The sequence below is a fragment of the Bos indicus genome, chromosome 11, assembly GCF_029378745.1.
Source record: "Bos indicus isolate NIAB-ARS_2022 breed Sahiwal x Tharparkar chromosome 11, NIAB-ARS_B.indTharparkar_mat_pri_1.0, whole genome shotgun sequence".
NCBI classification, from domain to species: Eukaryota; Metazoa; Chordata; class Mammalia; order Artiodactyla; family Bovidae; genus Bos; species Bos indicus.
Genome location: NC_091770.1, coordinates 37,347,025 through 37,360,157, shown reverse-complemented (window position 1 = coordinate 37,360,157; position 13,133 = coordinate 37,347,025). Strand labels below are relative to the sequence as shown.

Here is a 13,133-nt window from a genome sequence, read left to right as displayed (position 1 = left end):
GAGCTCTTTTCTCAGAGATGCTGCTTTCTACTACACGGACTAAACTTCGCTGAAAGCTGGGAACCTGCCCATTATAAAATGCCTGCCCTGGACTCTTAACATCAGCCAAGTCCCTGGAGTGGGTTTTCAAAATGATCCACCCTAGAACGCCCCAGGTGCTTACTGCTGGCTTGGCCACTCTGAGCCCCTGCTCACCACTTCCCTTGTGACCCTCTGGTCTGTGCTCTGGTGTGGTTCAGGTACCAGCCTGTTCCCGCATTCAGTGATAAACACTGCAGAGAGTAGGAATCACATCTCACTCCCTTCTGGACCTTCCACATTTCCTGGCTTCAGACTTTGCACATGACAAGAGCTAGATCTGCTACATAAGTAAACAGATAAATCTCCATGGCATCTGTGGGCATGACCTGGAGGAGGGAGAGGATAGGTTGGGAGTTTTGAGAGAAATCAGAGAAAACTCTAGGTGAGCTGAATATAGCTTCCTACCTCCATTGGAGGATGAAAATGACTTGAAACTTCTTGGGCAGTTCTCTGGTAGATAGAAAATTGGTAGGAAAAGGGAAAGCATTAAGAAGGAGATGCAAGGCAAGGACATTGTATGCCAGACCCAGAGGTGAAGGTGGCTTGCTATGGTAACAGAAGGCATCATATATCTTCAACAGTCTTAAAACTCAATGGCTGAGTTAATAATTATAGTAGTGGTGGTGATAGTAGTAATAATAATAAAAAGATGGAAAAATACTCAAAATTTTAACAACTTATTGACCAGAGATATAGTAATACGTCTTTTGTTACCCGAACATCATTGACCAGAGATGTTTCAATATTCACCTACAGGACAAACTGCTGGCCACAGGAAGTAACTTCTGCAAAAATCCCCTGGTCAATAATGTGTTAACAGCAGCTACTTCTGGGTTGTAAAATTACAGTCATTTATGTTGTAAGTTTCTCTTTAAACTGCCGTTTGCTCTTAGAAACAGTATATGAATGGACATGACTTTTAAAAACTGAAATTATATTTTAAAAGCCACAGCATACTTTACCTCTAGAGTCCCAGTCAATGTGTGTAATATAACTAGAAGCACCTTTACAGATGCCAACCCTTTTGCTTGTCAGGACGTTGTAAATATCCACAAAGTTATCATGGGACGCCACGGCAAGGTATTTTCCTGTATCTATGAAGAAAAATGAGCGGTTAACAGCAAAGCATTTCATGTGGGAATTTACTTCCAGGAACTTAAGAGGCTAAGGAAATAGTTAAAAAGAATCCACTCTTGCAACTTTTTGTCCCAACACATTTTTACAAGTTTTTGCTGTCACCTTTTGAAAATTTAATATCAGAGATCATTTCTTTTCTGTGATGGAAGGAGACCATGTCTTCGACAGTGTCAGCATTTACAACCAGGAAACTCCCATCATTCAAGCCAACTGCTAAGGCTTTCCCATCTGGGGAGAAGGCACAGCATCTTCCACCTGCAAAAGAATCCACAAACAGCACTGTTACGATCCATGACTTTGCTACCAAACAAATGAAGAGGGGGGACATGTACATATAGTCACGGACCTGTGACTGTGTCTTTAACACTGCTGCTGCAAACTAAAACCTCATAATTTAAAACATTTCTTACCACCAGACCCAAAGACAATAATCATTAATATTAAAAATAAGTTTTCTATTTCTCTGAGGTTTATCCATTCATTTTTTCATATATGAAGACCTGGAGTTTTCAAATGACAAGTGGATTGAAGAGGGAAAAGGAATAAAGGGTTAATATAATTAGCATTTCTTCTCCCAAGATGTGGTACTTAAGAATGAGACAAAATTTCCAGAAACTATTTTTTTTATACCGTGCTTTACGCACGAAATTTGCTTTGGAGGACCTTGTTGTTCTACTTTTAGTCTCTCTAATCTCTGAGCTGTGGATTGTAATGCATAATTCTAGAGGTGGAAGATTTTATTCCTGTCTCTTCTGTCATGGGAAGAATGAAGTATGGACATTCTCTCCAAAGGTGTCTGCAAAACTAACCAATACTGGGCTGAGGGGACTACATGACAAATGCTTTCTAACGCTTTGCAGGGTCATGGGAGGCACTTCTGAATGCGGAATATGGAGTACGTTAAATAGGAATCCTACTTAAGGATATGCCCCCTCCTTGGCCATGCTTTTATTGTCAAGATATTGATGAGCACAGCCCCAGGATGGGACAGTCATGCAGCCTTGTGCTAAGACATTCCAAACAGAGTTTCCACCCCTCCCTCCCCATCCACTGTTTCCAACAGGCTGAAAAGCCACATTCACACCAGTAACTTTAAATGGGCTCATCTAAAGTCTATCTCCTTCTTTTCTTCATCCATTCACTTTGCAGTTATTTACCTACTATGAATCAGGCATTGTGCTAGTGCTGAAAGAACAGAAAGACCAGCCTGCCCTTGAGGAGAGTCACCAAGCTTAGGTCAAGCATAAAGATTTATTGCACAAACCAGGATACCCGAGAGCGAAAGGGAGAGCTATTAATAATTACACCAGGACACCAGCTATAAACTGAGTTGAATGGCCATCCTATCTCAGAGGTGTTGGTAGTTGTTCTTTTGAACTCATTTTTAACCTGGTGAATAAAGTCCATTGGCTGATATTCAAGGTACTCACAGTGAGTCCTTGGTCTGTTATTTTCCCCAATGTAAATGAGTAGCCTGATCATTCACCTCTGTAGTAGATAAGAGCATGAGCTTTGGAGTCAGACTTGGGTTTGAATCCTGGCTCCACCACTTATGAAGACTCAGAAGTCGAGTGTAAAGTGCGTCCATATGGTGGAAGGAGACAGCGTTATGCAGTGGCCACAGGTGTGCTCTCTGAAGCCACACTCCTGGATCTGAATTCAGATCCATCACTTACTAGCTGTGCAACTTTGGGCAAACGACTTAAGTGCTCTGCACCTCAGTTTCCTAATTCCTAAGTGGAAAGAATAGAGGCCTTACTCACCAGGTTCTCGTGAAGACCACAGGCGAAGCGCTAGTGCGGCTACTGGCTCAGTGGTGTCAGCCACTGTCATCACCGTCTTGACACCTTTTCTCACTTTATCCCCCTAGACTTGTCTCCCCACATCTATCTATAAAAATACCCAGCACAAACAGTCTAGGGGCCAGGCCCCAATCTTATCCTTTCCTGTCTTAACTTTCACAAATCCTTTGAGCCTTGGCTCTCATTTTCCCCAGTGGGGCTGTCCCTGGCAGTGGGCCTTACCCTGAGCCTCTGTGATGCCTTGTTTGTGCCAGAGATCTTCGGTTTGTCTGTCCTCACACACTCTCCACCCTGCTCTGTGCCTGGAACTGGTCTGCATGGACTCTATCAACAGGCTCCCTCGCTCCCTGGCTTCTGATTCGTTTGGTTGGGGGGAGCATGAGGGAGGGTACTCAGCAGGAGGCTGCAGGGAGGGTACTAGAGAAGAACGGATAGAGGGTAGGGAGGTTGGGGCATGTTCTCCCCTGGCTGCCTCCCTGCAGGGCCACAGCTTGCTGGCTGAGCCTCTGGGCTGGATGGTTACCGCCTCCTGCCAGGCTGCCATCTCACACAGCTCTCACTCTCATCTGTTCCTCCTCTTGTCCTTTCAGGCCCAGGGCTGGCAGTGGTTACCAGCTACTACTAGTTGCATCGTCCTGCGCTAGCCCTGGTCATTTCCCAACACCCTGCCTGCCCCTTCATAGGGAGTCCAGTTTCGAGACTCTTCAAATTACCCAATTTAAATGGACCAGCTGTTGCTGGGACTCTGTTCAAGTCTTGTCCATCTCTGACACTAGAGATGTGACTGTTCATCCTGGGATCCCCAGTGTCTGATACATAGAAGCTGCTCAATAAACGTTTGCTGAATTTCTACTTCTTGGTATACCTCTTGGTTCTCGTGCATATAGGTGTTTAATACATATTTATCTGTTTCTTGCGGTTAACTATTATTTTTAAACCAAGTTTCCTTTTTCAGTAATAAAATCAGTTCCGCAGACTGTTAGACATAAAGATAAACACCATTCTTTACAAGCTGATGGGTTTCAACTGACTCCTACAATTCAGATGAGAAGAGGAAGGACATATTGCCCCCAGGTGGCAAATGTCTATGCAGTGCAAGGAAATAAAGAATAGAGCTGGGCACGGACGCATCAGGCCAGCCTTCTGGAACCATCCTCCACGTGATTAGTTATATCTGGAGCAACAAACACTAAATCCCCGTTGCCCAGCATATCTGGGAGCATATAATAGGCACACACAGTAAATATTAGCTGAATGAATGGGTGAATGAACCCAATACTTGTGGTTGTAAACACTTTTACAGGTGTGTAAGGTGACATACGCACCTTTTTTGAGTTTCCTCACTGCCAGCATACGGTGCTGGGAGGATAATTCCCAGATCCGGAGGGTTTTATCATCACTCACTGTTGCACAGATGGGCAGGAGGGGGTGAGCTGCCAGGCCCCACACTTCTCCTTCCATGTGCCCCTGTGAGGAAGGAAATGGGGCAACAAAAATCAGTTCAATGCTTCTCAGCGAGCCCTTCCCAAGAGAATCCCAAACAGGTTCAAATAGGAACACACACAGTTTGAGCTTCCTTGAGCCAAAATGATTGTACTGAATAAAATTTTCACTTGAACTTGAATCTAAAGCTGGGCCTACATGATACTAAAGCATTCATCTGAAAAGCAAAAGATGGATTCATATTGCTAAGTTTAATTTATATGATGCCAAACATCTTCTCATGTAGAAGCATCCTAGTGAATAATGAACTGTCCTCATTTTATCCTGTGATTTGACACTGAATAAACACAGTATGTATGTATCTCCTAGGAACACAGCTTGGTCACAAAGACACAAATTACTTTCTTCCATAAAACCATATTCTAAAAGATGTAGGTACCGCTTATCTATATCAGAGGAATTGGACAGTAATATTCTTGCTAATTAATTCCATTTCAGTTCTATGCACAGCATTTGGCAGAGCAGAACTAGAGAGATCTAAAATTTTATTTCCAGTATCCTGGGTATAACTCAGGGTCAGCATTTGTTCACAAATTTTTCTATCCAGTGATCACAGAAAACTGAAAGGGGCTTGACAACCACTGGACCAATTCCACATGCTAATGTCTTATCACAAACACACTTAGCTGGCTTAGAATAATAACTGAGATGAAATATATTTAATGAATGAATAATTAGGGAGAAAATGAATCTCATTCTTTTAACTTATCACTCACTAAAGCAGTGTAAAGAATAGATTAGACAAGGAACAATAAAACAGACCAGATTGTTTACTGAATTTCTGCTTTTAGTGGCTAATTATAAAAAGGCTTTGCTTAGTAAAGCAAAAAAGAAGACCATACTCAGGCTTCTGAAAGGTGTTTGTAGTTGGAATGCTTTGGGGGGACAGGTGGCTCTTCAAAGAGAAATTGGATGATCCCAGTTTGACTGGGAAGCTGTTTGAGCAAAACAGTAATTTGGCAGAATATACAAAGTTCTCAATACTGCTGACATCCAAATATCTGAGAAGGGCGTAGATACTGTTTTTGAGTTTATTAGATTTGGAGCACCTTACATCCCCAGTTTTCCAGTTTTCTTCCCTTGGGAAGCCTCCCACAATGAAGGCTATGGTCTGAGGATGGGTCAGGTGTGAGCCCTCTCTTGTTCTCCCTAGACTGCATCTGCCTGAAGCTCTTTTACAGACCAAGTCCTTTTGTACACTGAAGACAGGGTTGTGGGGCTCTGAGACCCTTTCAAATCACTGCCTCATATATTGATTTAAAAGTTGTATTTCCTTAATCTAATGTGACTGTGTACTTTGATTCCTGTATAACATAGGGATGGACAGCGAGTGAGGTGGGCAGGGAGTCTCTTGAGTGGCACCAGGAAATGAGCTTGGGACCTTCCTTTCCTCCTGACCACCCTAAAGCTGATAATAACCAGCTGCACAATTGAAAGTTGATTATATTCGAAGTATATACAATGGGGATTTTCAGAACTCACCTCCTGTCACTTCTCTCTTCCCCTAAAGTAGTCTCTTAAAAAAAAAAAAAAAAAAAAAAGCAATCTATTCCAAGTGATGTTGACTTGCTGAGTTACTGACACTGTAAAAGTGGTTCTGAAGTCTTCCCACAGCAGGATGGCTGATGGTCTTAACCATATCGTCTCTACTGTTCCTTAAGTTTCCCTCAGGGTCCACCTCTCAGCACAGGCCTGTCAGCCCCTTCAGCAGTCCTACTCTGTCCTGGGTAGCACACAGCACAGGGCTGGTCTTGGCAGGAGCACAACAAGCACTGATTGAACTGAACTGCTGAGTTCTACCCAGGAGGAAAAGGCAAATGATTGACTGACCAGAAGATGAAAGAGAGACGCTGAGATAAAAGGGAAAGAATGGCACACGTGTAAAGAGAGAAGAGGGTTCTCCCAGTTCCACTGCCTCCCCAGGGCTCAGGGGGCCCGGCTGAGCACTGTTTCATGCAGTCTCTACGCAGAGATGTGTGGAGAGACAAAGAAAAGGCTCTGGTACCCGACAAAGCTTGGTACGAAGCCCAGCTCTCCAGTTCTCAAGATGTGGCTGTGGGAAGTTCACTGGGCTTTAGGCCCTTCATCTATAAAACAATTACAACCGAGCAAATCTGTTGTGGAGATGAGAGAGGAATTTTGCACAATGGTATTGCCTGACATGCAGTCAAGTGCTCAATAAATGACACTCTTGGATAACTGTATTAATAGAATGATAGAAACAAATACAGGAAAGAATTGAAGAGAATGAAAAGGTGAAAAGACTTTGTTGTTGAGTTTAAAACATATTTAGACAAAATTAGTTCAACTATATTACTTTTGAACATAAGAAAATGTTAGAGTTTGAATCTTAAAATGCTGTTTAAATCCATAGAATAGCACAAATCTTACACACATATTTAGCAGTATGCTGCTGCTGCTGCTGCTGCTACTAAGTCACTTCAGTCGTGTCCGACTCTGTGTGACCCCATAGACGGCAGCCCACAGGCTCCCCCGTCCCTGGGATTCTCCAGGCAAGAACACTGGAGTGGGTTGCCACTGCCTTCTCCAATGCGTGAAAATGAAGTCGCTCAGTCGTGCCTGACTCTTAGCGACCCCATGGACTGCAGCCTACCAGGCTCCTCCGTCCATGGGATTTTCCAGGCAAGAGTACTGGAGTGGGTTGCCATTGCCTTCTCCGATTTAGCAGTATGGCATGTAGTAAATAATTTAAAGTCTCAAAACATTTGGGGATTGAAAAGAAACACTTCATTTTCAATGAAATTAAATAAATAGTCATGGCCAGAAAGGGACAGAAAGGTAAGAGCAGCTGGAGGACAAAGACGTCACCCCTTCTCAAGGTCGCACCTCAGTTCTCAACTTGGGCTGTAGCTACAGAGCTTCTGAGGTTTGTTTCTAACACAGAAAAAATTGTAAGACATGGATTCTTATTCAAGATAGCCAGGGTGGGGCCTGGGCACAGGCATTTTTAAAACCTGATGTGTGTGCAGACCTGCTCTCAGGTGTAGCAAATCAGAGGGCCCCTTTCAGTGGGATTTTGGGGGTCGGCCCTAACACAGCAAGCCTGCAGGCAGGCATCAGGTGAGGGAAGGAGGCAATTCTCCTCCACTGGACCCACGGAAGTCCCAGAGCTTAGATAAGCAGTGCAGATTCTTTCCACTCCACCTTCTGAACCCACCCCCTCGCCCCTGCCCAGGCCTCTTCCACCTCTAACTATGATCTACTCATCACCTCCAAAGACACATGTCACTCATCAGGTGACATGTGATCACTTCTTGGATCTTTAAGATACTGCTGATGCTGCGCGGGCACAGGAGGGCCTAGAGGAGCTATCCCACATTGAAGGTCAGGAAGGGCGGCGGTGAGGAGATACCCCTCCTCCAAGGTAAGGAGCGGCTGTGAAGAGATACCCCACGCCTAAGGTAAGAGAAACCCAAGTAAGACGGTAGGTGTTGCAAGAGGGCATCAGAGGGCAAACACACTGAAACCATACTCACAGAAAACTAGTCAATCTATTCACACTAGGACCACAGCCTCGTCTAACTCAAGGAAACTAAGCCATGCCCGTGGGGCAACCCAAGATGGGCGGGTCATGGTGGAGAGATCTGACAGAATGTGGTCCACTGGAGAAGGGAATGGCAAACCACTTCAGTATCCTTGCCTTGAAAACCCCATGAACAGTATGAAAAGGCAAAATGATAGGATACTGAAAGAGGAACTCCCCAGGTGAGTAGGGGCCCAATATGCTACTGGAGATCAGTGGAGAAATAACTCCAGAAAGAATGAACGGATGGAGCCAAAGCAAAAAGAATACCCAGCTGTAGATGTGACTGGTGATAGAAGCAAGGTCCGATGCTGTAAAAAGCAATATTGCATAGGAACCTGGAACGTCAGGTCCATGAAACAAGGCAAATTGGAAGTGGTCAAACAAGAGATGGCAAGAGTGAATGTCGACATTCTAGGAATCAGCGAACTGAAATGGACTGGAATGGGTGAATTTAACTCAGATGACCATTATATCTACTACTGCGGGCAGGAATCCCTCAGAAGAAATGGAGTGGCCATCATGGCCAACAAGAGAGTCCGAAATGCAGTACTTGGATGCAATCTCAAAAACGACAGAATGATCTCTGTTCGTTTCCAAGGCAAACCATTCAATATTACAGTAATCCAAGTCTATGCCCCAACCAGTAATGCTGAAGAAGCTGAAGTTGAATGGTTCTATGAAGACCTACAAGACCTTTTAGAACTAACACCCAAAAAAGATGTCCTTTTCATTATAGGGGACTGGAATGCAAAAGTAGGAAGTCAAGAAACACCTGGAGTAACATGCAAATTTGGCCTTGGAATACGGAATGAAGCAGGGCAAAGATAATAGAGTTTTGCCAAGAAAATGCACTGGTCATAACAAACACCCTCTTCCAATAACACAAGAGAAGACTCTATACATGGACATCACCAAATGGTCAACACTGAAATCAGATTGATTATATTCTTTTCAGTCAAAGCTAGAGAAGCTCTATACAGTCATCAAAAACAAAACTAGGAGCTGACTGTGGCTCAGACCATGAACTCCTTATTGCCAAATTCAGACTTAAATTGAAGAAAGTAGGGAAAACCACTAGACCATTCAGGTATGACCTAAATCAAATCCCTTATGATTATACAGTGGAAGTGGGAAATAGATTTAAGGGCCTAGATCTGATAGATAGAGTGCCTGATGAACCATGGAATGAGGTTCATGATACTGTACAGGAGACAGGGATCAAGACCATCCCCATGGAAAGGAAATGCAAAAAAGCAAAATGGCTGTATGGGAGGCCTTACAAATAGCTGTGAAAAGAAGAGAAGCGAAAAGCACAGGAGAAAAGGAAAGATATAAACATCTGAATACAGAGTTCCAAAGAATAGCAAGAAGGGATAAGAAAGCCTTCTTCAGCGATAAATGCACAGAAATAGAGGAAAACAACAGAATGGGAAAGACTAGGGATCTCTTCAAGAAAATCAGAGATACCAAAGGAACATTTCATGCAAAGATGGGCTTGATAAAGGACAGAAATGGTATGGACCTAACAGAAGCAGAAGATATTAAGAAGAGATGGCAAAAATACACAGAAGAACTGTACAAAAAAGGTCTTCATGACCCAGATAATCACGATGGTGTGCTCACTCACCTAGAGCCAGACATCCTGGAATGTGAAGTCAAGTGGGCCTTAGGAAGCATCACTACGAACAAAACTACTGGAGGTGATGGAATTCCAGTTGAGTTCTTTCAAATTGTGAAAGATGATGCTGTGAAAGTGCTGCACTCAATATGCCAGCAGATTTGGAACACTCAGCAGTGGCCACAGGACTGGAAAAGGTCAGTTTTCATTCCAATCCCAAAGAAAGGCAATGCCAAAGAATGCTCAAACTACCACACAATTGCACTCATCTCACACACTAGTAAAGTAATGCTCAAAATTCTCCAAGCCAGGCTTCAGCAATATGTGAACCATGAACTTCCTGATGTTCAAACCGGTTTTAGAAAAGGCAGAGGAACCAGAGATCAAATTGCCAACATTCGCTGGATCATGGAAAAAGCAAGAGAGTTCCAGAAAAACATCTATTTCTGCTTGATTGACTATGCCAAAGCCTTTGACTGTGTGGATCACAATAAACTGTGGAAAATTCTGAAAGAGATGGGAATACCAGACCACCTGATCTGCCTCTTGAGAAATTTGTATGCAGGTCAGGAAGCAACAGTTAGAACTGGACATGGAACAACAGACTGGTTAGAAATAGGAAAAGGAGTACGTCAAGGCTGTATATTGTCACCCTGTTTATTTAACTTATATGCAGAGTACATCATGAGAAACGCTGGACTGGAAGAAACACAAGCTGGAATCAAGATTGCCAGGAGAAATATCAATAATCTCAGATATGCAGATGACACCACCCTTATGGCAGAAAGTGAAGAGGAACTCAAAAGCCTCTTGATGAAAGTGAAAGTGGAGAGTGAAAAAGTTGGCTTAAAGCTCAACATTCAGAAAACGAAGATCATGGCATGCGGTCCCATCACTTCATGGGAAATAGATGGGGAAACAGTGGAAACAGTGTCAGACGTTATTTTTCTGGGCTCCAAAATCACTGCAGATGGTGACTTCAGCCATGAAATTAGAAGACGCTTACTTCTTGGAAGGAAAGTTATGACCAACCTAGATAGCATATTCAAAAGCAGAGACATTACTTTGCCAACAAAGGTCCGTCTAGTCAAGGCTATGGTTTTTCCTGTGGTCGTGTATGGATGTGAGAGTTGGACTGTGAAGAAGGCTGAGTGCTGAAGAATTGATGCTTTTGAACTGTGGTGTTGGAGAAGACTCTTGAGAGTCCCTTGGACTGCAAGGAGATCCAACCAGTCCATTCTGAAGGAGATCAACCCTGGGATTTCTTTGGAAGGAATGATGCTAAAGCTGAAACTCCAGTACTTTGGGTACCTCATGAGAAGAGTTGACTCATTGGAAAAGACTCTGATGCTGGGAGGGATTGGGGGCAGGAGGAGAAGGGGACAACAGAGGATGAGATGGCTGGATGGCATCACTGACTCGATGGACGTGAGTGTGAGTGAACTCCAGGAGTTGGTGATGGACAGGGAGGCCTGGCGTGCTGCGATTCATGGGGTTGCAGAGTCAAACACGACTGAGTGACTGATCTGATCTGATCAGATGCTTATTTTAATCTGGTATTATCTGAATCAAATTTTTGAGGGGAGAGGAAGGGTAAGGAGTATGTTATATATTTATGTGAATTGAGGCTGAGACTAGAATGATGCACAAAACCTAAAGAGACACATATATCTGGTGTGTGCCGAGCAAATACTTTTTTTTAGTTTGACAAATTTTTGACAGACTGAGAGGAAATATACCCAAGAAACCCCATCCACATCTGAACCTGATTCAGACAATGAGATTATGGACTCTGAATAGATGCTCTAATGGGATAAGGCTCTTGGGGATCCTGGGACTGGGAATGTATTCTGCATGTGGTAGGGACATGATAATTGGTAGCCAGAGGCCAGACTGTGATGGACAGGTGACCCTTAGGCTCCTCCTGGTTTTCACACTCAGTGTAATCACCTCCTTTGAATGTCCTATAGCCTCGTGGGTGTGTGCTTGCTAAGTCGCTTCAGTCTCCATGGACTGTAGCCCACCAGGCTCCTCTGTCCACGAAATTCTCCAGGCAAGAATGCTGGAGTGGGTTGTCATGCCCTTCTCCAGGAGATCTTGCTGACCCAGGGATTGAACCTGTGTCTCCTGTAGCTCCTGCATTGCAGGCAGATTCTTTACTGCTGAGCCACCGGGGAAGCCCCTCCTATAGCCTTACTACCAATCAATAACATATGCAAAGGGGATGGATGTATTATATGTATGTGATGACACGATTATGTTATTTCAAATTATTTAAAGGCATTGTTTTTCTTTTTCCCTTGCTCGCTTTGAGGAAGCAAACAGCCATGTTGGGGGAACCCCACGTGATGAGGAACTTCAGGCAGCCTCTGAGAGCTGAGGGTGGCCTCTGGCCAACAGCCAGCAAGAAACAGAAGCCCTCAGTCCTGTACTCACAGGAACAAAACTCTGCCAACAACCTGAGCGATCGTAGAGGCAGATCCTTCCATAGTGAAGCTTCAGATGAGACCAAAGCCCTGGTCTTTACCACAGCCTTACAAAACGTTAACCAGAAGACCCAGTTAAACTGTTCAGACTCCTGAACCACAGAGAAACCATAAGATGATGAATGTTTTTGCTCCAAGCTAAGTTTGTGTCAGTTTGTTATATAGAAATAGATAACGCAGCGTTTGCCTGATCTTTGGAGAGAACACCTCCTTTAATTTGGTGTCCTAAGTGTCCCTGCTGCCTCAGCCTGGCCCAGCTCTGATGTGAACTGTGGTTTAGAATATGTGCAAACGCAGTACCTGAACAAGCAGTGTCACTGGGCCGCTCTTATCCATTTCCAGGATCTCTCCATTTTTTGTTCCCACCAGGATATGTCCATGTCCCAGAGTGATGGCACGAATTGAAGGATTATCTTCCAAAAGCAAGCCTGAGGAGGGGAAATACTGCATTTAATATTGTAAATGCTGTATTTAATATAACAAAAATAAAATGATTATAGTGATTCTATAAATTCTGTTTTTATAGTTCCAAAGTACTAAGTACAAGGCAATCCTCTGTGATATTTCTACCAACGGCCACAAGCTCTGAATGTGGAAGAAAAAGGGAGAGTTGATTTGGTCATGGTTTTCTAAGAACTTTATTCCTATCTTTTGCATTTCTACGAACAGAAAGACTTCCATCGCATACTCGGGAGTGGCACCTTTTGAGCTAGTTGACAAGGCTGCTCTTTTAATGGCGTAAGTCTTCAAGCATCTTTCAAACATATCATCCCAGAGCTCCACAATTCCATCCTTTCCACCTGTTACAAAACCCTGTGAAGGCACACATCAGAAGGATTATATACACATCAAAGTGACAAGGACCCACCCAGTCTCAAAAGGATCCCTCCTTGGGTAAAGAAGCTTAGTCTGTCTTTTCTTCCTAAGTATGGAGACTGAAAAACCTGATGATAACATCA

The 13,133-nt window shown here is 43.7% G+C and overlaps 1 protein-coding gene across 6 annotated transcripts in view; it reads right to left on the bottom strand.

Annotated features, from left to right (window-relative positions):
• The window catches only part of EML6 (EMAP like 6), a 322,773-nt gene that overhangs the window by 61,602 nt on the left and 248,038 nt on the right, over window positions 1-13,133 (bottom strand). For all 6 annotated transcript variants that reach the window (XR_011569245.1, XM_070798676.1, XM_070798674.1 and 3 more), the window contains 5 exons: window positions 12,876-12,987; window positions 12,475-12,602; window positions 4,346-4,487; window positions 1,321-1,473; window positions 1,044-1,175 (listed from right to left, as the gene is read on the bottom strand). Coding sequence is in view for 5 of the 6 variants with exons in the window: in XM_070798676.1 (XP_070654777.1) it covers window positions 1,044-1,175; window positions 1,321-1,473; window positions 4,346-4,487; window positions 12,475-12,602; window positions 12,876-12,987 (667 nt within the window). In the remaining variant the exon portion in view is untranslated. The remainder of the gene's footprint in view (window positions 1-1,043; window positions 1,176-1,320; window positions 1,474-4,345; window positions 4,488-12,474; window positions 12,603-12,875; window positions 12,988-13,133) is intronic.